Raw genomic sequence first — 27,031 nt, forward strand, 5'->3', positions numbered from 1 at the left:
AATCTATCGATAACAGGTAGGATCAGAATACTGAGTATCCGAGGTCAACAATATCTTAGATGAGGATGAAGCAGGCGTGTCGACAACTTTACACGAAGACATACGAACTTGCTGAATGATATCGAGAGTATATTTATGTTGTGAGAGCATAAGTCCCATGGCAGTCTTGGTGACTTCAATCCCCAAGAAATAATGCACAAAGCTTAAATCCCTAATTTTGAATTCTGAATTCAGTAAGGTAATCAAGTGGCATAGTAGAGTTGAATTGTTCCAGTAAGCAGAAGGTCATCCACATACACAAGCAAGTAAATGAGATCATGGCCATCAGAGTAAATAAACAGAGAGGTGTCAGCATTAGAGGCATGAAAACCAAGAGAAATGAGATAGTCACTGAGTCTGGTATACCATGCCCGGGGAGCTTATTTTAAACCATAGATAGACTTATGCAAGTGACAAGCATGAGATGATAAAGTAGGGTGAGAAAAACCAGGTGGTTGCTCTATATACACCTCTTCTTGAAGAATCTCATTTAAGAAAGCATTGTGAACAACAAGTTGATGAATAAACCACCCACGGGACACAATAATAGTAAGTACTAACCTCACAGTTGCAAGCTTAACAACCGGACTGAAAGTCTCGAGGTAGTCTATTCCTTCTTGTTTAGTGAAACCTCTGGCAACAAGACGGGTTTTATACCTGTCAATATTACCATCTGCTCGCCACTTGATTTTATAGACCCAACGACTGTCAACAACATTCATAGAGGAACAATAAGGAACTAGAGTCCACATACCATTAGATTGCAAAGCTCGAATCTCATCTTGCATAGCTTGCTACCATGCCAAATGCTGAGAAGCGTCTTTGAACGTGAGGGGTTCATGCTCAGGAGAAGCAGAACACACGAGAGCAGGGGACTGAGCAAGACATACAGGAGCAGAGGATTGAGACACACTAAGATGCACCTGTTTTGGGTGGCGAGGATGAAGTGTCATGTGATGGTTGTGAGAGGAGTCAGCTGGCAGAATTGACGGACTATGAGAAACCTGCTGAAGATCAAAATTAGATAAATCAACTACCAAATTCAAGCCAGGAGAAGAGCCAGAGGAAGGACCCAAGGTAGGACTACTAAAAGGCCAAGATGAAGACACAATAGGAGAGGAGTCCACTGACAATAAGATCACCGTACCTGGAGAAACAGAGACCATACTTGGAGAGTGATTAGTAGTAGAGTAAAGTTGAGATGAAGTAGAGGGATTGTTACTCATGGGATAAGGTGAAGAAAACAGAAGGTGTTGAAATTCAGATCAAATATTTTAAACCATCTCTTTCTCCTTTTAATTTAACTTGAAGTGAGAGATTTGTATCAATTGGCATTATATATATATATATAGACACACACACACTCACGTGATTAATAAACACCGAAACCCCCCTCAGCTGACTTTCACTGGGGTGTCGTGCTTTAAAATTATTATTTTTTAGTTTAATGTGGGTGTCCGGGCTAGCGGGGGGTGTCGTGCTTTAAAATTATTTTTTTAAGTTTAACGTGGGTGTCCGGACTAGTTTGCGCGCACCTCGACTAATCCCACGGGTCCTGAAGTTAACAATTATGTAAGTCTCCAGTAGCTATCATATGAGTAACCATAAGATTCGAACCTGAAACTACAAAGAAAACAAACCTCTTGATCCAAGCTTTTATCATTGCGACACCACCTAGTTTGCTTTTAAATTTAATAAGGCTGTCGGAGGAGGGAGAGAGGAAAAGAAATGGAGACAAAAAAACGTGGTTACCGAGTGGCCAAGGATGGAAAACGAGAGGAGACAGTGCAATCGCGGTAGCCTTTATTTATGTATATTATAATAGCTTTATGGCTCTCCATACAACAACCATGTTTAACACAAGGTTTCGCTTCTCAAACTTAAAGTAATTAAAACAGAAGGTGTTGAAATTCAGGTCAAATACTATGGACCATCTCTTTCTCTTTTTAATTTAACTTAAAGTGAGAGATTTGTATCAATTGGCGTTATATATATCCTCACGTGATTAATAAACACCGAAACCCCCCTCAGCTGCCTATAAATACACCTGATCTCTGCAACTGTTGTTCACTGCTCTATTTCCCTAACCGATAAAAAACTAGCCATCTATTGAGCATCCTTGCCGAAGCAACATGTCTACTCCTGAAGCTCATCATAATGAGATTATTCGCCGGACAGCCAATTTTCATCCAAGCATTTGGGGTGATCAATTCATTTCCCATCTCCCCAAAGACAAGGTCATTGCAAGCAAAAAGGACAATACTGTGTGTGTGTGTGTGTGTATGATTCTTTGTTATTTTCTTCTCCCTTTAAGAAATTTAATGATGCGTTTAATTAATATGGTAACTAAAGCAGGTGCATGAAACCGTTGAATTGCAAGAAATTGAAAAGCTGAGGGAACAATTTAAGAGGGAACTCGTGGCTGCAGCTAGTAATTCATCACAACAGCTGGATCTTATAGATGCAATCCAGCGCCTAGGTGTGGCTTACCACTTTGAAACAGAGATAGAAGAAACACTACAGCATATCTACAATAACCGTATTGATATGGAAGATGATGACCTCTACAACACTGCTCTTGGTTTTCGACTGCTAAGACAACATGGCTACAACGTTTCATGTGGTAATTAGTATATGTATGGCCATTTGTTATAAGAAATGTGCATAACATAATCTTCATACAAATTTTCAAGTCCATTTGTTTGGTAATTTAATTCAGATATATTCAACAAGTTCAAAGATGACAAAGGTTATTTCAAGCAATCCAATGATGTTCGAGGCATCCTAGGTCTCTATGAAGCAGCACATCTAGCGGTGCATGGAGAAGATATTCTTGATGAGGCCCTTGCTTTCACAACCATCCACCTCAAGTCCATGGCAACTAGTCCAGACTGTCCACTAACAGCAAAAGTTTCTCATGCCCTAAAGCAGCCCATCCAAAGGGGCGTTCCAAGACTGGAGAGCAGGCGCTACATTTCTATCTATCAGGACGAGCCGTCATGTAACAAAACTTTACTAAGGCTTGCAAAGTTGAATTTCAATCTCGTGCAAGAATTACATAAAGAAGAGCTTGCAGAAATTACAAGGTGATACTTGTATCCAAATTTAGAATGAATGCACGTTGACATGTTAAAATGAATATTGACGCAGAGAGCAAGTTGTAATGCGTGCATAAGCGCCTTTCTTTCTTTTTCTTTTTCTTTTTTTGAGGATTACTTGTGAAGCTATTTACTTCTTCAGATAGTGCTCAATATTTTATTTGTCTTCAGGTGGTGGAAGGGTTTGGACTTTGCTAGAAGGCTTCCTTTTGCAAGGGACAGGGTGGTCGAGTGCTTCTTTTGGATAGTAGGTGTATATTTTGAGCCTCAGTACTCCCTCGCTAGGAAAATACTTACCAAAGTAATAGCCATGGCATCGACTATTGATGACATCTATGATGTTTATGGCACCCTTGAAGAGCTGGAACATTTCACAGAAGCAATTGACAGGTTTGTTGCCTGGAAACGGCTCTTTTATTTTATTTGATTTTTTTTTTAAGCAGACCTTAATTAAGAGACAAATAACGGTTACAATGCGATTACAAAAACCTGGAAACTTAATTTTCAGGTGGGACACAAAAAGCATGCACCAGCTTCCAGATTACATGAAAATATGTTATGAGGCAGTATTGAATGTTTACAGTGAAATTGAGGAAAAAGTGGCGAAGGAGGGATGGTCCTACAGAGTCCACTTTGGAAAAGAAGCAGTATGCGCCACACTCTTGACTCTCTCCTATCAAATACTAATATACTATGTTATAGAAATTACTCTATTATGTTTAACTTAGTAATGATTTTTATATCTACGATGTATAACAGATGAAAGCTCTAGTCCATGCCTACTTTAACGAAGCCAAATGGTTCCATGAAAATCATATCCCAACGATAGAAGAATATATGCAGGTGGCTCTAGTAACGTCGGGTTATTGCTTGCTCGCAACCGTGTCTTTCATTGGCATGGGCGACATGGTGACCGAGCAAGCATTTGACTGGGTGTTCAATCGCCCTAAAATTGTTAGAGCCTCAGAAACAATTAGCAGACTCATGGATGATGTAAAATCACATAAGGTATGAGCTTATTTTAATTTGTTAAAAAACATTTAAGTAAAGATTGTTTGAAATTCATTGAAAGTAATAGCTGTTGGAGTTAGGATAACATGATAGTCTGGAAATGGATGAACTGCATGGATTGTTGAGGAGGAAATAAACAACTAATTACATTGATGCCATAAATATGGTAGAAGTTTGATACATTTATTTTTACGTCAATTTATGGATTGCTTTACTAATTAATTATAGCTTCTACGGTTTTGTATTTCCAACCAATACAAAAACTCCACCCTCTACATGTCATGTCATAAAGGTCTGAGCTTCTTTTAATCTTATTATGTGTACTTTTCAGTTTGAACAGGAGAGAGGACATGCTGCCTCAGGAGTTGAATGCTACATAAGGCAATATGGTCTCTCGGAACAAGAAGTGTATAAAGAGTTTCACATGCAAGTCGTCAATGCTTGGAAGGATATAAATGAAGAGTGTCTCAAACCTACCGCTGTGCCTATGCCTCTGCTTGAACGCATTCTCAATCTTTCGAGAGTCATGGATGTCATTTACAAGGAGGAAGATGGGTATACCCATGTTGGACAAGTAATGAAAAACAATGTTGCGTCATTGTTTATAGATTCAGTGCCAATATAACTGCTAGCTAGGTTGCAGATTTCCGCTTGCGGGGGAAACAAATGCCTGCCTATTATAGCCTTTTTATTACTATAAATGCTAAGGAGGAGGAAAGGAGACTTTCTAATAGAATAAGGACACTTATTTTTCTTAATTTGTACCTTTTTCTATTTTAGTTTGATATATATAGTTGGTGTGCTGTCACATGCAACTAAAAATAAAACCAAGATTGTTTAACAAAAAAATAATACTGCGAGTATTTATTGTTTCCACAAAAATAATCTACCATAATATTGTACTACGCAAACAAAGATGGGGTTTTGAGTATGAAAAAACAGTTTAAAGAAAATAACTAAGAAAAAAATCAAATTAAAATATTGAAATCAATCAAAAGAATAATTCTTGGTCCAAGTCAACATTCATTATCGAATCTTTTACAACTGATCATCGATGCATATATATATATTCGCACTTTAAATAGTTATCATTAGAACTATTTTCCTATCTCTACTTAACTATAGTCAATTAGAAAACAAGAAATCTAATTAATCCTAACTACTAAATTGTTAAAGAAATTCAGATCAAACATAAAAGGAGGCTAGAATTCTCAATAAGATGTTTATTATGAGTGCTTAAGTTAACCTAAATACAAAGGAATTATATATAGGTTAAACTGAAAATATTATTCTACCCTTAATAAATAAAACTAGATAAATATTACTTAACATCTCCCCTCAAACTCACGATGCGGCATCTACAAGCATCGAGAGTTTGCCAACTAGAAAACGAAAACGAGATATGGAATGTGTCTTGGTAAAGAAATCTACAATCTGCAAGGAAGAATGAACAAAAGGCAAAGTAATGGTGTCATGCTTGAGATGATGACGAGTAAGATGACAATCGATCTCAATGTGCTTAGTTCGCTCATAAAAACCGAGTTGTGAGCAATCTGAATAGAACTCTGGTTGTCACAATTCATAGGAGTAGGATGAGAAAATAAAACTCTCATATCAGCAAGTAACCAACGTAACCAAACAATCTCGAAATAGATGCCATGACAAAAGCTGTAGGAAAGTCGAAATACCAAATTGTGCAGAAGCAGAAGACAAAATATCACTCCAAATTTTTTTATTTTTCTTGCAGAAAGTTAATTCAAATACCAAATTGCAGAAACTGAAGAGAAGACGAAATACCAAAAGAATTGCAAAAACAGAACAGAAATACCAAATTGCAGAAGCTGATACCAAATTGCAGAAACTGAAGAGAAGACGAAATACCAAAAGAATTGCAGAGACAGAACAAAAATACCAAATTGCAGAAGCTGATACCAAATTGCACAAACTAAAGAGAAGACGAAATACCAAAACAATTGCAGAGACAGAACAGAAATACCAAATTGCAGAAGCTGATACCAAATTGCACAAACTGAAGAGAAGACGAAATACCAAAACATTGCAGAAGCTGATACCAAATTGCAGAAAGTGAAGAGAAGACGAAATACCAAAACAATTGCAGAGACAGAACATAAATACCAAATTGCAGAAGCTGATACCAAATTGCAGAAACTGAAGAGAAGATGAAATACCAAAACAATTGCAGAGATAGAACAGAAATACCAATTTGCAGAAGCTGATACCAAATTGCAGAACTGAAGAGAAGACGAAATACCAAAACAATTGCAGAGACAGAACAGAAATACCAATTTGCAGAAGCTGATACCAAATTGCAGAAACTGAAGAGAAGATGAAATACCAAAATAATTGCAAAGACAGACAGAAATACCAAATTGAAGAAGCTGAAGAATCTAAAATAAAGTTTCAGATATTAATTCTTCAGCCGCAAGCACAAAACTTGATCTTCATCCTTCATCTTTTAATAGGTCAAACAACCAATGTCTGATGTTTTGAAAAATGAATATGAAGTTAAGCTTCAAAGGAATGCATTGAGCGTGCTGGAACATCTTACAGGGAATGAAGTGGATGATGATAACGATTTTGATACGAGCAGTGGCTCTGACATTGGTGAACATGATTTCTACAAGGACAGCGAGTTTCATAAAATTAACAAGCCAAGGGTTCGATCAACTAAGCTCTGATACCATGTTAAAGAAATTCAGATCAAACATAAAAGGAGGCTAGAATTCTCAATAAGATGTTTATTATGAGTGCTTAAGTTAACCTAAATACAAAGGAATTATATATAGGTTAAACTGAAAATACTATTCTACCCTTAATAAATAAAACTAGATAAATATTACTTAACATAAATAACATAAAACAAGCCTTAAAATTTAATCTAGTAGCTACCTTAAAAATTAGAGAGATTGATGAAGCTAAACAACACAAATACAAGCAACTACAAGCAGTTGCATTTAATTTAGTTGAAAGTTCTTTCTAGGATTTACTAATTTCTGATGCAGCAAATCATTAATTTTTAGTTGTTTCGTAGATTAGAGAGATTAAACAATTACATATTTGACATTTAACTTAGCAATAGATGCAACAAATAATAAACTAGAGGTGGATAAAATTGTTAATTGATTATGATTGTATGATCTAATATCACCTAGACAAGGCAAATGTTATTGTTGATGCCTCGAGCGAAATGTCTATGGTCTATGTGTAGTTTGGCTCATATTCAAAGGTAACGAGACCTTTAATGAGAGAGTTACATAGATTATTGGATGAGAATGTCAGTTTTGAGATTGGTGAATCTAAAGCATTGTTGGTTCGTTTTCAAGCTAGATCAGACTTAATAAACCAGATTAAACTAGCCTCTCGCCCCCCTCACACAACCAGTAAAAGGTTGTATGCAAGGATTTTAAGGAACTTTTAAGGGTTTTGTATGGAGGTTATTTTTCTTGTTTCTTGTAAAGGCTAGTGGAAGTTGGAAAATCAAGTAAGATCTTGATGTTTATGTTGATATTGGTATTAATAGAGAGTAGTTAGTATTTGTGCACATTGTATTTGTATACCTAGCTGGTGAGAGAGACATTAATTTTTATGCGCAAATAATCATCTCACAGTGCTCTATTCTAGAAACCTTAGGATTTCATATATTATCTATTATCTAATTAGACATGTATTTCACTACCATGTGTTAATATGCTTAGTGTATGGGTGTGTGCATGTGTGTGTGCGACTTACAATTTATAATGTCTAAGATGTATATCAAATGTTATTTTCTTACTGATTTGATAGAATTCACCCTTCCTTTTTAATATTACATTCAAATTCTTAGTTTCTATTAGCATATTAACTATATAATTTATATCCAAGATGTATATTAAATGTTATTCTCTCACTGATTTGATAGAATTCACCCTTCTTTTTTAGTTTCTATTAGCATATTAACTATATCGAGTATCTTGTTTGTTTCCGTAAAGCTTTCTTTTTAATCTTGATTTAATGTTACTTCTTTACTACATTGTTTTATTCAAAGTTCTAAGAAGTATTATGGATTATGATTTGTTTATATTGGTCTTGAAGGATATTTGAAATTTTACAAAAATGCTACGAGATTTTAACACTGTAAACAAGTTTTTTTTCTTTCTATTTTAGGACTTCTTTCTGTCAGTCCAACAGTAGTTTGCCAAATATCATGATCACGGACAAGAGCTGCTGGAAACGAGCAAAACTTGTTTCTTCAGAGGACTGTAGCAGCTATATTTTACATATTTTGGCTTCAAAAAATCAAGATTCATCAATTAACACCCTGCACGATGTTTAAGGAGCGCAAGGATCAGCTTAATTTTCTGCTGCAGCTTTTTTACTAGCCAGTTTATGAAGGATTCGGGGATTTTCTAGATTTCATTTGTCACTTGTGAAAGAGAGACGTTCAAAATTCGAGTCCGAGGTTAGAATGACGAGGACTGTTAAATCAAAAATAACGAGGAATTAGACAGGCTGCTTGCAAATCAACATTCTATTTATCATTCTCAATAGATTTCCATACTGTACACTCTTGGAGTTGGGTTAGCAGCTTGCTACAACACATTCAAATATCCTGGGACTAATGCCCCCGTTGTTTGCAGCAACAATTTCAGCAGACAATCAACAAGCCAGTCCATTCCTCAAATCCTACGATGATCTTTTGCAAAGAAGGGATGTCTGAGAGCTTCTCGAGCTGTTAACCTGTCCATGGGATCGTACCTGAGCAATCCTTGCAAGAGATGTATAAGATCTCCAGCTGAATGGTCCACATGTTGCATTACTAGATTCTGCCAAAAAAAAACATATGCATACAAGAGATCGTGAGAATAGAACAAAGTAAAAACAAAATCCTCAGCAATAACTGATCTCACAGAAACATAGGGATATCAAAAAAAATACAAACCTGGAGTCGAGGTAGCTTCAAAACAGCTTTGATACTTTCTCTTGAAGCAGCTCCCTCTGGCCAGTCCAATCTACCCCTTCTAACATACTTCTCAGCATGTCGACTGAGAAAGCACAAGATAGGATTAAGCAAAAGCTGAAATAATAACATATGATTATATATCAATTTGCAGATATGATATATAACTCACTCCACTCTCTTCAGCATATTCTGTGGCATAGGACCAAGCACACGTTCCATCATTGCAAGATGCTCCAAATTTTCATGTGTTTGAAATAAAGCCTCGCCCTGTTCAACAGATGCAAAGTTGTACCAAAATCATTTGCATTTGCTACAGTAGAAAAGTAGAAATGCAAAGTTCAGAAACATACTGTGCACAACTCCACTAAGATGCAACCAACACTCCACACATCACAAGGATAACTCCATCCAAGTCCTGTGTTGAAAATTGAAACTTGTAATCTCCAATTATTTACAAAAAAAAAAAGTTTTAAAAAAAGGACAAATAACAAAAGTATTACCAAGAATAACTTCTGGTGCTCGGTAATGTCGTGTTGATACAATGTAATTCTGATCTTGACGCTCATAGGTAGTGCTACCAAAATCAATCACCTTGATGGCACTTGATTTTGGGACTCTTTTATAGTAAGAACTGTCCTTTGGAGAGCGAGTCGAGTTCTGCTCATAGCAACATATGTCAGCGGCCTTAAGAAACCAATTCATCCAGAATGAGTTGACAAGGATAAAGCAAATGCCACATGAAAACCATAAAGCATGGCCAGAGCACAGCATAAATAGCAAGGTAAAAAGCTAAGCATCACCTTGTAATCAGGAACTTTTACATAGTCAGAAGAAACTAGGAGTATGTTCTCAGGCTTCAAATCAGTATGAATCATATGAAGGTCGTGCATAACTGCAAGATTTTAAGTACAGAAGCAACATTAGTAAATGAAATACTAGACTACTCTTTACTTAATCTAGCCTAAGAATACAACTACCTACTCTAAAGAGAACTACCAAAACAGAAAATCTCCCTAAAACATATACATTAGCTAATCTCATTATGTATTTCCACATAGCTAAGAACTTAACATTTGATTAAAAAAAAGATAGAAGGGAAAGAAAAAAGATAAAAGATGCATGAAAAGAGACTAGCTAAAGTAATTACTACACACATGCTACACATTCCAACAGTTGTCTGCCAATCTCACGGACATGATCAATAGGAAATGAGCGATAATTGTTTTTGCGAAGAAAATCGTATAAGCTTGGTCCAAGCTTCTCAAATACCTGTTAAAACCATTTACATTCACCCAGAAGTCTTAACCCCCAAATTATTTGTGAATTGAGGAAATCATTCCATCAGAAACTAATCATATATACTTACAATACAGATATGGTTACGATAGTCAAACCAGTTCCGTATTTGCACACAACTGCAAGGAATAAACCCATTTAACCATAGACAAAGAGGCATAAATAAGCAGGTCACATGGTTGGCATTGGCAATAAATCAGGTAAGAGGTAGGTCAAGAAAACTCACCGGTTGCCACCTTTATCATGTTTACCAAGCTGTTGCAGCACTTCAATTTCTATCATGGCTGCCTCCTTATATTTCTTGATGCCACGTACAATTTTGATGGCAACCATTTCCTTTCTTTCTCTGTCCCAGCATTCCAAAACCTGACCAAAGGTGCCTATACATCGAGCAAACAGTATAAATCCAAGAGGTCAGATGAACAAAAACTAAACCTCACAGCAATGAGGAATGCAAATACGTGACAGGGCATACCTTCTCCCATTTTGTTATGTATCTTATCTGTAAGGAAGAGGGGAAAAACACTCAGTCAGCAACCATCACGATTAACATGTCAAAAGAAAAACTCAGTCCTATTTTTACTCGTTAATAGGGACTCTAATGCATCAAACGATTCAAAGTCAAATTTAACTGATACACTATTAAATCCATAATTGGTGGAAAAGAATTCTTGAAAGCCCCAGTGGCAAAAGATTTGCAACTTGAGGACCTTATATATAAACCTATTCATTGTTTATAAGGTATGGATGGTAAAGTGTAATTACAGTGAGAAGTTAAATTATCTCCAAGCGCAAACATGTAATGGCCATCCTTGTCATCTTCCCTCCATGGGGGAGAACCATTTTGAGCCACTCCTTTAACAAACAGAGAATTAGTATGGTCTGAGATTGCTCCTGAAGATGCATAGCTTGCTACATTCCCAACCTCTTGTCCACAAAAATTCCCTACCTGAGCCTACACACAGCCACCCATTTATGTACCACTCAAGATATAAAATCAAAATTTTTCACCTGATAGCTTCATATACCCTCGGCATCCCCTTTCTCTTTTCCAAAAACTCATTTGTGAGAGAAACAAAAAATTACATAATCAAATAATATTGCTAACATTATGAATAGAAGAAATCTTCATTTTTAGCACAAGATTTAGGTCTGAATTACCTTAACAACTTTCAGCATATCTTACCTAATTATTTTTAAATTAAAATAAAAACTTTAATCCAATTAATTATTTTTCTGCAAATAAAACATTTATTAGCATATATAATATAGTAATAAAAATACAATATTAATCTAGCATCTTGATTTTTGTGGAAAATAATGAAAAAATAACTATTCAATTAATTTTATAAACCAACATCAATATAATCCGTATACAAAATAATGATCTGCGAAAGAATAACCATAAACAGATAAGAACTAATCGAAACAGATCTAAAATCAAAAGTCAAGATCCGATATTTAAAAAACAAGAGAACCGGAACTAAATTCAAAACACAATAAAATATTTTAGATCTTTCACGTCAAGAACAAAATGAAAAAAAAAAAAGAGCTGATGATACCTGAGGCACGTCCCAGCCGAAACGAGGTCTTTTCCTAGGTCGATCCAGGTGTGTTATGGGAAAGATGGTCACGTGTTCCATCTCCATGATCGAAGGGAAATCCAGAGAAGATTTAGCGATCTTGACAGGAAATCAAAAGGGAGAAATTAGGGATTTGTTTTTTTAATTGGTGCGAGGAGAAATTTATCTAGCTAACCCTAGTTTTAAGTAACGTGCACATAATGGGAGGCGAGGCGGTTAGGAAGAGATCTGACCGTCAACGTGGGTTGGTTTTAGCCGTGGATTTGAACCTGACAAGTGTTTGTTAGGGTTTATTCTTTTTGTTGATTCCATGATTCGGTTCGGTTTGTTTGACTACAGTTAGGATTTAACCGTGGTTTAGTTAGCTGTTTTGCGGACCATGGGAATTGTCTAAGCGTGACAACACGCACATTTGTGTAACCTTACAAATTTTTATTTAATCAAAAAATAATAGAAATAAATAAATATAAAATTTATTAAATAAAGTAAAATAAATATTATGTAAGGTTACACAAATTAGAAGTACTAATTATATGACTTACACTCTACCGCGGGTCAATTATTTTAATTTCCTATAAAAAAATTATATATGTAGGTTTTTTCAACTCACTTATATAGTTTGAAATTTTTTAGTGCAAATCACAAGGTTTATGTATGCATGTAATCAAATAAACCAAGAACTATATATGTTAATAAATAAATAAAAATTTATTAATGATATTTAAAAATAAAACTTGAAAAATCCAAAGACATGTGTAGATCAAAATATTTAATCTCGTAAGATGAGATATTTACTTGATTATTTTTGTTGCATTTTATTTATTATAATATATTTTTTATTCAATCAAACGATAATAAAAATAGACAAACACATTAAATTGATTGAATAAAATAAAAAAAATATTATGCAAGGCTAGACATATTAGAAATATTATTTGATAGTAAAAAAAATATTATCAAAAATATAGTTCATTCATACAAAAGATAAAAAAAAATATAGATAAATCAGAAAAACATCTTCAAAAATTAAATATATATAACCAAAAAATAGTGACCATTTAATAGAGGCTCTCTAAACAAAATAAATGAGAGAATGTATATTAATCTAAATATAAATAATTTAAAAAAAAACATATAAAAAGAAGCATTCATTGGAAAACAATTAGGAAAAAAAAGTCAGTATTACTAGGCATGGCGAGCCAGGCTAGATCGCCTAGCGCATTTTGTTAGGTCTTGCGCTACTGCACTTGAGGTGGATGACACGTCGCCTACTAAGACAAAAAACGTGTCATCTGATCTTGCCCAGATTTTGGCTACTGTAGTAACTGGAAAATCAGGGCACAAGGTTTGTTTTAACTAAAAAAAAATTCAATCTATTTTGATCTAAAACACCTAAAGAATCATGATAGACCTATTTGTAGCCTCAAAAAACCGTTCTAAAAATCAAAATCAACTGTAGCTCGGATCTTTTTCTTTTCACGAATTTTAAAAGTAAAAAAAAAACACTTAATATGAGCCCCTCTCATCAAAAGTAATAATTTGATATAAATATAGTCCATTTTGGTAGCCTAAATCGATATCAACGACATGTCTCTCTCTCAACCATAAAACTTTAGCTACCTCTCTCTCTCTCTTTCTCCTCTCAATTAGAGACTATAAAGTAAAATTTTGTACCAAAATTGAATTTGAAAAATATTAAGGTATCAAAATTGTATAATTTACGTTATTTTTTAAGTTCAAGGACCAAAATGCATCTTTTTCAAAACTTATGACACGCCACCCATGCTTGACACATTTTTCATTTATGTCCCTCTTTTTTAATCCCCACCCTTTCATAAAAATGGAGCCTGTTTCAAACACTACATATTAAGTTTGCTAAATGGAGCCTGTTTCAATGGTCCTGGTCATTGCTGCGCAGTATGCTGGTTTTGATGAGGTTGCTGCTGACCTTATCCTCTAGCTATTTGTATCGGCTGATCCTTTGGGCTAGTGCTTGCTGCATGGGATTTGTTTGGTGGAAGCTGTCGCCTTTGCTGGTTGAATGGCTGCTATAGCTGGTCATTGTTCCTAGTTTGTTGTCTGCTGCGTTACTTTGCTGGAGCTGATGACTTTTAGATTCTGTTTTTTTTTTTTTTAATTACAAGATAATAAAAATAAATAATCATAAAAAAAATTATAAAAGAAAATTTTTTTTTCACAAAAATTATATTTTTTCTGTCTCGTATAATTGTTTTGACAATTAAACAGTTTTTTTATTATTATTATCACAATAGTTCATTCAAGAAAAAGCAGCAACAATAAATATAGATGATTTTATACATAGTTATGAATGAATTCATAACCGTGTGTGTTGTGAGCTTTGGGAGTTGCTTGTAGACAGAGTTCAAGAATCAACCATTGACATCATAAATCACTTTTTATCAGTTAAAGAGTTCAAAAATTAATTTTCAATAAAAAATTTTTTAACAGTGAACATTAAGAGGTTAAAATAAATTGTTGATAAATAATAAATTGATCTCAATAAACCCTCAATTAATATATTTTTATGAAACTTAAAACTTTCTATCTCTCGCACATATATAATAAAAAAAATTATAATATAAATAATTTATATAGTGAGAAGTTCAGAATCAAAAATTATCATGATTAAAGTGGTTTTGAGCTAAGTCACACACACTCGCTGGTTTGATACTAGCTCAAGCCACTAACCTCAAACTTAGATTTGTTGTTAGATTTTTTTAATTGTAAAATAATTTTTTTATCTATAAAAATTATTTTTTATTAGCCTATTTATACATACTATGAATAAAGAGTTTGAAAAGTCTTTTTTCTCTTCCGGACCGTTTATTTTTACAAGAAAACCTCTTTGTTTTTAAGGAAAAAAAACTATTAGATTTTATTATTTTTATGGTAAGTAATCAAAGTAAAATAGAAAAAATTAATTCAGCATCAATTTTAATTCCAAGAATCAATACAAAAAAAAAGGTTGAAGGAGAGATATTTTACACAAATTACAATACCTCTCTAGCCATTTTCTATATTGTTTTTAAAGGAAGTCGATCCTTCAAAAATATGGATGCTAGTATATTCTCTAAGAGGTTAATTGCTTCAATCTATTTGCACAAAGTAGCGAAAATAAAATATTAAAGATAAAATATTGATTCTTGTCAATAAAACAAAATTTATTTGAATTGAAATCTAAGTATTTTAATAAGTAAGTACATTACATTGTCTCATTTTAAGTTTTGATACTTATTATAGATTTCACTAACTTTTTAACCCGCGCTGCGCTATTGGTCAACTTTTTTTTTCTAAGAAATAAATATGCATGCTTTTAATGTGTTTTTTATAAATAAAAAAAACTTATGCATACATCTAATAACATAAATTGAGAATTATGTATATTAATAAATAAATAAAAGTCATTAATAATAAATAAAAATGAAAATTAACAAACTGTGAGTTAGGTATAGAACAAGATATTTGGTCATGCAACTTGGATCTTTGACATTATTATGCTTAATAAGTTTCTTAAAAAAATATTTTTTTATTTAATTAAATGATAATAAAAATAGACAAACATGAAATTGATTAAATTAAGTATGAGGCAAGAAAATATTATACAATGTTAAATGTATTAAAAATATTTTATGAAAATAGATATCTTGAACATGCAACCTTTCTCAGCATGTTTTTTTACATAAAAAAAATTAAGTGTAAATAAAATTTTTTATAAACACATCTAATTAACTAAATCGAGAATAATTTGTATCAATAAAAAAAATCATTAACAATAATTAAATACGTATATGGAAAAGTCGAGAAGCGAATGTAAATTAATATATTTGATCCTATAATACAGATCATTTATCCAATTATGTTCAATGACTATGTTTATTAAAAATAATTTTTTATTTAATAAAATGATAGTGAAAATAAACACACATATAAAATTGATTAAATAAAATCAAAGGGAAAAAATATACTCTTGCAAAGTTGCACTTATTAGAAATATTATAAAAAATTATTTTTTATTTTTAAAAATAAATTTCACTTATATATAACAAAATAAAATTATAAATGAATTAGAATAATTTCTTTAAAAATTAAATAAATACAAAATAATAAAAAAACAACCACTATTTTAAAAAAATTACTAATTAAACACAAAAAAATGAAAAATTAGAGAGAAGGGATATTAATTGAAATATAATTTAAAAATGATTAAAAACCACATATAAAAAAGCATGAGAAAAAATTACAAAAAATATTAAGGACTATATTAATTGCCATCATTTAACAATAATTGTGTCAGTTCTATGTGCATAGTGATGAACAGCAACCCCAAAATTTGAAAGAAATAAATTTGTTTAATGAATTATATAAATTATATTTTGAGATTTTTTTAATAATATTGGATTAATTTTTTGATATGATATTAAAATTTTATTTATTAAATAATTAAAAATTCAAATCTCACAACTTTCCTTTTATTTAATAAAAAAAATTAAATTCTAAATATATTAAAAAATTATATAAATTATACTTTGATACTTTCGTTTGCTGAAAAGATAGATAGCAAAAGAACAAAACTACTAGAATCAGGGTAGTGTGAGAGCCACTCATTGGTAGTACACCCGAGATAAGAGGTTATGACATGATCTCATCTGTCTATCCAGAATACAGTTCTAAATTTGTGAAAATGTTAGAGGTTCATGCAATGATATTGCATCCATACTCTCTTGCCTGCCTTCTTTTTATTTTTGTTACCAAATGGTTCTTCTTCAATTCTGCAAGGAATAAAAACTTACCACCTTCACCATTAAAGATTCCTGTTGTGGGCAATCTCCTTCAGTTAGGCTTGTATCCCCATCGCTCTCTGCAATCTTTGGCTAAACGCCATGGTCCACTCATGCTCTTGCACCTTGGCAACGCTCCTACACTTGTAGTCTCGTCTGCTGATGGAGCTCGTGAGATCTTGAGAACTCATGACGTCATATTTTCAAATAGGCCTGATTCAAGCATTGCAAGAAGACTTTGTATGACTACAAGGACTTGTCCTTGGCCCCTTATGGCGAGTATTGGAGGCAAATGAGAAGCATATGTGTCGTGCAGCTACTTAGCTCTAAAAGGGTTAAGTTATTCCAATCCATCTTGATGAAGTTATTGAAGAATTTAAGGCAAATAGGGTAGGTGTGAATGAGGATAAAATGAACTTTGTGGATGTTCTGCTTGAAATCCAAAAAAAATAGCACAGATGGTGCTTCGATACGCAGCGACAGCATAAAAGCCATCATTTTGGTAAGAAAACTGACTAGCCTAATTTGAATATATCTATGATACTGCTATGTTAATGTTGGTTTAAATTTTCTTCCACTTACAAAGTGATTTCTCTCTTATATCTATGATACTGCTATGTTAATGTTAGTTTAAATTTTCTTCCACTTGCAAGATGATTTCAATCTGATATTGGTTTCCATTAGAAAGGAAAACAGCAAGTTAAAATAATTTGGATGTCTGACCTATTCATACCCTCTTGTAGGATATGTTCTCCGCAGGAACTGATACAACACATACCGCCTTGGAATGGACAATGACGGAGTTGCTAAAACACCCCGAAGTTATGAAGAAAGCACAGGCTGAGATTAGAAGGATCACCGGAAGCAAAATAAGTGTAACCCAGGATGATGTAGAGAAAACGCTATACTTGAAAGCAGTTATCAAGGAATCTCTTCGTTTACACCCACCAATTCCCATGCTTCTTCCGCGAGAGTCAACCAAGGATGTCAAGGTACAGGGCTATGATATTCTAGCCAAAACCAGAGTAATCATCAATGCTTTGGCAATTGGGAGAGATCCTTCATCGTGGGAAAATCCAGAGGAATTTAGACCAGAAAGGTTCTTGGAGAGTGCTATAGATTTCAAGGGAAATGACTTCCAATTCATTCCCTTTGGAGCTGGAAGAAGAGGCTGCCCAGGAACACCATTTGCTTCTTCCCTGATTGAGATTACGTTGGCTAGTCTTTTGCATAAGTTCAATTGGGCATTGCCTGGTGGAGCAAAACCTGAAGACTTGGATATAACAGAAGCTCCAGAGCTAGCCATCCATAGGAAATTCCCACTTGTTGTTATTGCAACTCCTCACTCTTTCTAGAGTGGAGAGGTCCTACTGTTACCATTGTGCTTAATTGGTATCCAAATATTCTACCTTCTACATGAATAATTGTTTTCATCTTTATTTCCTTCCTTCACCAGTGAGGATCTCACAGTAATATTGTCACTTTTTCTGTAATAGAATAAAACTTGTTCTCCCAATGGTGAATGATGTTTTAGGATGAACTTATTGTTATAGTTACACAGTAATATAAAATTATTCTTAAGATTTTATATAACAATTTAAGTTCTTGGATGAGATGATTCGTTAATATGATATCAAAATTTTAATAACCAAGTAGTTATGAATTTGAATTGCAAATCTTTGACATATTAGAAAATTATATAAATCATTCTCTTTCAAATTGAGGTAATTATTTGATATAGTATCAGAGTTTTTTGACCAAATGGTCACGAGTTCTAATTAATAGAAACTAACTATAAAATAGTATGAGCTTGCACATATTTCAAGTTCAAAGAGCTTTCATTTGAGGGAGTGTGTTAGAGAGTAATATAAAACATATCTTAGAGCCTCATCTAATAGTTGAAGTTATTGGGTTGAGATGATTTTTTGACATGATATCAGAACCTTGATAATAAAAAAATCATGAGTTTGAATTTCAACACACTCATTTTCTTGATTAATTAAGTACAAGATAATGTGAGCATGTATAGATTTCAAACCCAAAGAACTTTCACTTGAGGAAATATATTAAAGAATTATATAAATCATATTCTGGAGCTTTCACATGAGTTTGAATCTATATGAATAAAGCTACATATCTAGAAGGTGTAGAAGAAAAACACTTGTATAAAAAGAATAAGGAACATATTTGGAGTATCTATACAACAAGTTCAATAATTCACTTCAAGAGCATAATGACCTAAACTTGTTTTTGTTTTATTGACACATTTTTTTGGCGTGGTAGCATCTAGAAAATAAATTTTGGCTTGCTAATCGGAAACAAAGAATAAAATCAAGTACTTCCACTTAGTAGATTTTTATTATCAGTCCTCATGAAATTCAAAATCACAATAGAAGAATAAATGAACCATTTATATAGCTTAGTAGTAAACAATACTTGATATTTAGTCTATTATGTGCCCAAAGAACTCTCAATCTCATAGGTCACATCTGTAGTCTCTAAAATTTTAGGCAAAAAAATTAAAACTGAATAGGAAAGATCATCGCTCAAGTTAATGTGTTAAGGTTTCAGTTTCAGAAAATTTCAACATGTATTAGGAAAGCCAGATCTCTAGCTTTAATTTTGATAAGTCAACATTTTTTGTTATTGATATTTATAAATAGAAATAATCTTAAAAACATAATAGGTTTAATAAACATGTCCCACCCGAAGGACTTGGGCTTGACAGTTAGTCAAGCCCAGAGTAGCATAGGTCTAGCAAACATGCTAAACTCTAAGGACTTGAACTTGGTAGTTGATCAAGTCCAAGGTAACGTGAGTCTAGCAAACATATCATACTGAAAGTACTTGGATTCATCAGTTAGCCATTTGGGTTCAACCATTACCAAACTCTGAGGCTATATACATGATCATAAATGATTCCCTAAATTAAAAGTATTAAAGACATGATAACCCATCATGTCTCTCCTTCTAGAATAATTATGTGAGCTATTTATATTTGATGTAATGATTTTTCTATATTCATAGGTGTACACAAGATTTCTCAAGGGACTTACCATACTTACTATCTTATTAATGATATGTAAGAGATATTTATTCTTCATTACTGTCACAAAAAATAAAGGACTTTTCAATCATTCTTTTCTTTAAAAATAACAAGGTTCAAGGGGTATAAATACATTTTCAACCATCTAGATAAGAGTTCAGAACTTTTTATTTCTTAAAATAAACTTATATAAATTTCAGAGCATTAACCATCTTAAAACTCAAGAACAAACATCTTTTTTTCTTGAATTTAAAGCTATTTTAAGTCATTTAATGTTTTTCCCATAAATATATAGATTTTATCATTAGAGGATCTTTAAGTTCCCGTGATTGGAACTTTTTTTACAGATACTAAACCTTTTACCACTAGCTTGGAATTCCTTGGTCTAAAGAGAAGAAATCCAATTATATAAACATATTGATTCACCACTATCTCAAACACTAAATAACCTATTATTTATACATCTTGGATTTTAGGACATCATCATTGGCACCCTTTGTGGGGAGACTTCCAAAAAATCATATATAACTCTATTAGTTTAGTGTTTTCTCTAACTATCATCATCAATGACAGATAATTAGGACACTATAAGAATAGAACAGGTTATTGACCTCTCTACCACAACAGATAATCTAGCCCTCGCATAGCCAATCCTTTAATAACTTATGGAACAGATACAACTCCTTACCCAGATAGTAATGACAAATCAACAAATAAGAGAAAATCCAACTCAACGAATCTTAACTTCTTTTTAGTAAGTTACTACATCTCTCTGCTTACCTCCTAGGTAGCAAGCCCCACTTAGTGTCCATGGACGGTTACACTATCCAGAATAATGTGGACAAAATGATCAAATAAATGATTTTCAATCTTAGGGGTCACCGATTCATTTCAAGGAACATAAACACCCTCCTGACGCTCGGGGTGCGAAGTGGTTTTTCTAAGCATCCATTTATGCAGCTTAAGAAAGAGGTTGTTCGTGTATTATGCTATCCTACACTAGAAACTTCAAGTTCCCCTGAACCTGATAGATGTAGAAATGACAAATGGTTAGAAGAAGGATTCATATAGAATGATGTCTACACTCATTAAATAAAAAATTCTCCTTTATTCAGAAGTATGTTGAACACTCATATACCCAGAGACTACATCGCCACTAAAATGACCCTAGATAACTATGATGGGTTCACAAATCATAGGGAGCATGTACAAAATATACATGATAGTCTAAAGCTAGTCATTCGGGACAACCATGCCATATGCAAAATCCTCCCTATGAATTTTAGAGGTTCAATAAAAGCATGGTACAACAACCTGGAGTAGGTTAAGTCACCAATTTTAGTGTGTCAAGCTAATGGCATGTTTGAGTATAAGTATTCCAGCCAAAAAGAGTTCCACCAAACTCTTTGGAATCACTCAAATAGAGGATGAGTCTACAAGAGTATACGTGAAGAAATTCGATGAGAAAATGCTTAAGGTTGAATATTTAATCAAACCTATAGCTTCAGAAGCCCTTATTAGTGGATAGAGGGGGAAAAAAACCTTATAGAGGGAGTTGTACGCCGTATCGAGAAGGTGATGACAGTACAAGTAGATGATGACAGTACAACTAACATCCTCTTCGTAGAAGTTATGGTTTAAATAGGAATCCCCTCTTCAAAACTAACACCTGTAAAAACTCCCTTCATTAGGATAGAGGGTTCGAGCATAACGGTAAAGGGTGCCTTGGAGTTACCTGTTGTAATGGGCACCCCTCTGAAATGTGTCTCATTTCAACAAAGCTTCATAATGATTGATATGACATTGGCTTATAATTTAATTCTAGGAAGGCCTTTTTTACATCAAATCAAAGTCATCATCAATAACAAAATGCTTTTGGAAGCAAAAAATAAAATATGAATTCCCTCAATAGGCTTTTTAGTCTTTTTTTCAATGCTTTTTCATAATTATTAAGTAAGCCGAGGGGCAATTTAGTATTTGACTAAATAAAAAAAAATAAAACACACAGTAAAGTGACCAAAATTCTCTTAGGATCCAAAAATTTAAAATTGGCCTTAAGGGTTTTTTTTGTATTTTTCACAATGATTTTTTATTATTATCAGGTCAACTAATGGGTAATTTGGTATTTGACCAGATATAGAAAAAAAACAAAAAGTGGTTGTGCACGCACCAACTTGTGGGAGGCATTAGTGCCTTTCAAGAAGCACATGCAACACCTCCTAAAAAATGATAATGGGTGGATGATTTATCACTAGTGAGATTTTTTTTCTCTTCTTCTTAAAAAATGATAGTTTGGTCTTTTTATATTAATATTTCAACTTCAGTCCTTATTCTTTGGATTTCTAATTTTTTTCTTGTTCTTTTGTAAAAGTTTTATTTGTTTTCGGTTTTAAATTCAAATTTATAGTTTATTATTTTTATTAATTTGATCCTCATTCTTTTGATTTTTTTATTTCATGAAAGTTTTTTTTATCAATTTCACCTTTCAATAATTTTTTATTATTATTTTTATGTCAATTACGATCCTCATTTTTTTATATAGTTTTTTTAGTTCTTTTGCTAAATATATTTTTCTTTTCGATTTTACCCTTTAATCAAATATAAAATTTATTTTGTACTTAAAGTTTGATCCTTCTTCTTCTTCTTCTTCTTTTAATTTATATTTTTTTTATTTTTAATCCTTTTGTATAATTGAGATTTTATTTTTAATTTTATCTTTCAAAATTTGATTGAGAATCGAGCTTCATGTTTAATTTTTCAGATATGATGCTTCAAATCTAATGACTCGAGCTATGAGTTTGAAATGCTAATACAGGCTGACATTTAAAAACAAAATGGGCCTTTTGATTTTCTTTACTTTTTCTCTATCAAATTATTCTGATCTCATAATTTTGGCTTGATAGAATAACCAGAGTTAGCTCAACACTGAATTCCAGGGTTAAGAGTTTTTTCATGTTAACTTAGGTTAACCACTATTGATTTTTTTAGTTTTTTTTATCTAATTTTATCCTTTTATATTTAACGATTTGAGAATTGAGCTATATTGTTGTTTTTTTAAAAAAAAACTATTTTTTCCTAGGTTATCGTATTTACTTTTATAACAAATTTTGTCAAAATGCTATAGTTGTCTAATTTTTTATTATTTTATTAAAATTAAAATAATTTATTTAATCCAATTAAATTTATAACCAGAGTCATAAATTTTATTTATTTTTTAAAATATATTTATAATCACTAGACATTATTTTTTTATATAAAAAAATAGTTTGCCCTGCCCCGTAGTGCAGTTCCATACCTGATTACATATCCAAATCAGCAGGTTCAAGTATTCATGAGATTAATTGGCTTTATATATTTATTTTGGAAGTATTTTGTTTTACTTGTTTGTTCTTTTGTTTCTTTAATGAATATGGTTGTTTCCCTTTAGAAATTAATTAGGTTACTTTCCATTATATTGCGAGTTGAATTAAATCTTCTTAAAATAAAAAAAAATGTTTAGGCTTTGAGGAATTCTTACGCAATGTCATTAAATTTATTTTTGTAGAGTCAAATTTAAAAACTCTCTACTTGATTCTATATATAGAATAATGAACTTCAAATTAAATTGTGTAAATGTTGTGCTAATATAATTCAGATGACTTTGTAGGTTTAAAAATAAAAAAGAAAACAAAAATTATAATAATAATAATCAAAGAACAAAGAAAATAACAAGAAAAAAAGATTAGGCACATGGATCTAAATGCAACTTGGATGACCAGTAAAAAGTGTTTTGGCTTTGATTTTGTTTTTCAAGATGACATGTTTTTTTAAAAAAAACTATTTAGACAATGAGTTATTGAATCAACTCAAGTTAATCGGGTTAACTTATCAAACTCATAACTTGAGTTATGGACTCTAATGAGTTCAATAATATTTTTATATTTAATTACATGATAAAAAAATAAAAATTAATTCAATATCAACCAAATACTAAAGCTGAAATTGAAAAAAATAACTAAATAAAAAATTCAAGGAAAATCAATATAAAAAATTGAAATGAAAAAAAATATATTAAGCCAAACGCGCAGGTCTGGGTGACCTAGCGTTTCAGAAACTTAAAAAAAAATAGAAGCTCATGTGCCTAGGCCAAAGGCAGCCCGTGTGCCTAGGCCATATTTCTTTAATTTACAGATTTTGCATCTCCCTACTCTCCTCTCTTCTTTGGCTTTCTTCTTCTCCTCTTCTTCCTCTAGGCTTCTTTCTTTTCTCGGCTTTAATTTTTTTGCTTGTTGTCCCGCGTCACAACCTATCAACCCCAAAACACTCCAAAATTATTAAACAAATGATATTCAACCAAGTAAGAAAATAAAAAGGAAGTCGATCTTTTTTTTCAGGTATATTTATAGGAAAAAAACCATTAAAATCGAACCCTTCATTGAATAGAATGTATTAACACTAAGAATAACAAATTTTGTCATATAAAAAGACAACTTTTATTAACTCCAAAAGGCATGAGTGTTGTTGAAGGAAAGCAATGAAAAAAAAATCATTAGATAAAGTATAGGAGACAAGGATAGTACTTTTAACCACCAAAACCATTGGTTTGAGATTCATAAATGTTGAAATCAGAACAAAAGATATATCAAGAAATTAAATAATTATATGTGGGATCTTTAGTATTGGAAATATTTCCAGCATTTGGGGGACTATTCTAAAAAGGAAAAAAAAAAGGTGAGGGTTTAAGCATAGCTATAGATTCATTTAGCTTAGTATTTTATGATAAAAAAAATATGTTTAGTCAAAGAGATAAATTGGTTTTCCAGATAATTTTAAAATTAATTTTTATATTTTCAAAATAAAAAATAAATAAAAACATATTTCATTCTATTCTCTCGATCTTTCCTGTTCACGAATGCACTTTCCGCTTGTATGAAGCTGTTTTCCACCATTAAAAGGGTCATTTAAGCATCCATATCAATTAGGAAGGGTTGCTTCAATTAAAAATAAACCTATTGAAAGAAAAAAAACTTTTAAAATAATAACAATAAAAAAAAAGACAGTAGCTTAACTGTCAAGAACACTCCATAATAATACCACATTTCTCAACACCTGAGCAGCAAGGTCAGGGATGGAGGAGGGTCTTTACCTAAAAACTGCAAGACAAAATACCTCCACTCACAAACTGATCTTCAAAAGATACAGCTATATTGTATTTGCAAATCTCTTGAGTGACAAGCAATCTTCTCCACAGTCCACATTACTATGCGTGCATTGCTTGTTTCGAGCTAGTATAATATGTGCACATTCCAATCTGCAGGCAAAAAAATTCATAAATAAATGCACTATGTCTGAGCTTCCATCCTGAGAAAGTCGGAATTAATATAAAAGTAAGTGGAAAGATTACTTTACTTGATCGGACATTGGGTATGCAAACGATCGAATTCACCTAACATGTAATTGTTTTGCATGAGAAGCCGAATTATCTGTCAGTGGCCATAGTTTTGCGTACTTTTTTTTAATGTTAGAAATTTAGAATCATCCAAACGAATTATGAGAGTGCATGGTTGATAAAGAATACTTCGCCTTATTTGGTGAAGTAATATGTAGCAACTAAGATGTAGTTATGTCTCCTTCAAGATGGTGAGTGTATTTTACTAATGATGTCTAGTGTGTAGTTCCTAAAGGCTATGGTTTGACTATTATATTAAGCTTAATTGATGGAACTTGTTGAATAGAACCAAGTTGCTGGCATGTTTGACACTCTTTTTGCATAACTAATGCAATATTTGGTTATACTTGGCCAATAAAAATTATGATTCATGATTGATCATCTTAGATATATTCCATAATATTGATGAACTTGTTGATCGATTGATAATCTTCATAGAGATGATGTTAAGATAATTGATGACCATTTATATTATAATTCATGTTAGGTTAAAACATTGGCTTTTGTATTATTTTCTCCCAACAAAAAAAAGCAAAGATTAAATTAGAAAACCTATCAATAATGTTTTTGGCCACCACGTAGTTTGGAGTTAGAGGTAGAATATTGTTCATACTAATATTCACCATCCAATTTATTAACCATGCTTTAACTCCAAAATGTATTTTCAAACATATAATTAAGGCCTTATACTCAACTTGATTACTAGTATACAATAGGGATGAGCAAAAAAACTAAAAAATCAATTAAACCGAAAAAAATAAAAAAAAAATAACCGAAAAAATTGAACCGTGAAAAAAAATCGACCGGTTTAGTTCGGTTTCGGTTTTATAAGCCTGAAACCAAAAAAACCGAACCGAACTCAAACCAAAAAAAAATCGAGCCAAAACCAAGTCAAACCGGTTTGAACCGGGTTTTTGTCCTAAAAAACCGAACCAAACCAAAACTGATTGGTTTGAACCGATTTCAATTCAATTTCAGTTTTGGTTTTTTTTAAAAAAAAAATTTGGTTTGGTTACTTCTTTTTGATAAAAACCGAACCGAAAATGATCGCCCCTAATATATAGGAAATCAAGCTAAAATAATAAAGCCATCTTATAATCTACTAGAAAAATTACTAGTGGGTACGTAACAATATTTTTCAACCTCTATAAGAATACAACTGAGATAATAAACATCCTGCTTTGTTCTTCTATAGTAGCATGCTGCCAATCAATCCTTACATAGCTAAAATATATAGCCTTAAAGGCTTTAAGGTTCTGATGGAGCCAATACTAGAGGTTTGTCTAGATAAGTCCTTATTTGCTCAAAGGTAGCTTGATGCTCTTTAGTTCATGGAAACATATATGCGTTACTTCCTTTCAAGAGTGTACTAAATGGGATCAGAAACTATCATATTTTCGGGTTTTTAATTATAAAAAAAAGAAAAAAGAAAAAAAAGTATTTTCTAAGCAACTCAAAGAATTCGTAGAGTGATATGGTATTCATTTGATGTTAACATTGACGTGAATATATTGGAATATGTGGCTATACGACAAAATTGGAAATTTTGAGCTCTAATTTCCACCACTATATACATGGAATGGAAGAGTTGTCACAAGTGAGAATTTGAATTTTAATAGAATTCTATTTCACACTATTAAAGTGGGATAAGGTTTTCATATGATAAGGTAAAAATCACTAAAGATTTTTATATTGATATAAAAATTATAATGTTCCAAGTCCGAAACATTTCAAGAGCATCAATTATTGGACAAGAATAGGAAGCCAAGTT

General features: G+C 32.3%; 2 protein-coding genes and 1 pseudogene across 5 annotated transcripts; 2 read left to right on the forward strand and 1 right to left on the reverse strand.

Annotated features, from left to right (window-relative positions):
- The first annotated feature begins 2,128 nt into the window (after positions 1–2,128).
- Positions 2,129–4,836, forward strand: LOC133675209 (sesquiterpene synthase 2-like). The gene is made up of 7 exons (XM_062096514.1): positions 2,129–2,276; positions 2,395–2,662; positions 2,759–3,125; positions 3,309–3,527; positions 3,646–3,784; positions 3,897–4,145; positions 4,480–4,836. Exons 1-7 carry the CDS (start codon positions 2,172–2,174, stop codon positions 4,771–4,773), a joined length of 1,641 nt encoding a protein of 546 aa, XP_061952498.1. The 5' UTR covers positions 2,129–2,171; the 3' UTR covers positions 4,774–4,836.
- Positions 4,837–8,661: 3,825 nt separating this feature from the next.
- On the reverse strand, positions 8,662–12,181 carry LOC133675832 (serine/threonine-protein kinase AFC2). Of its 4 annotated transcripts, XM_062097338.1 has the most exons (12): positions 11,967–12,181; positions 11,170–11,359; positions 10,880–10,906; positions 10,631–10,784; positions 10,475–10,523; positions 10,263–10,377; positions 9,909–10,000; positions 9,609–9,765; positions 9,459–9,523; positions 9,278–9,375; positions 9,088–9,190; positions 8,662–8,971 (listed from the first exon to the last, which is right to left on the reverse strand). In XM_062097338.1, the coding sequence occupies exons 1-12, from the start codon at positions 12,051–12,053 to the stop codon at positions 8,825–8,827; spliced, it is 1,284 nt and encodes a 427-aa protein (XP_061953322.1). In that variant the 5' UTR covers positions 12,054–12,181; the 3' UTR covers positions 8,662–8,824. The 4 variants fall into 4 exon arrangements, with proteins under 4 accessions (XP_061953322.1, XP_061953323.1, XP_061953325.1 ...); XM_062097339.1 differs by lacking the exon at positions 11,170–11,359 and having other exon boundaries at positions 11,967–12,164; XM_062097341.1 differs by lacking the exons at positions 10,263–10,377; positions 10,880–10,906; positions 11,170–11,359; positions 11,967–12,181 and having other exon boundaries at positions 10,631–10,706.
- Positions 12,182–16,598: 4,417 nt separating this feature from the next.
- On the forward strand, positions 16,599–18,302 carry LOC133675489 (cytochrome P450 736A117-like; annotated as a pseudogene).
- Positions 18,303–27,031: the final 8,729 nt, after the last annotated feature.

This window comes from Populus nigra, chromosome 16 (genome assembly GCF_951802175.1).
Source record: "Populus nigra chromosome 16, ddPopNigr1.1, whole genome shotgun sequence".
NCBI lineage: Eukaryota > Viridiplantae > Streptophyta > Magnoliopsida > Malpighiales > Salicaceae > Populus > Populus nigra.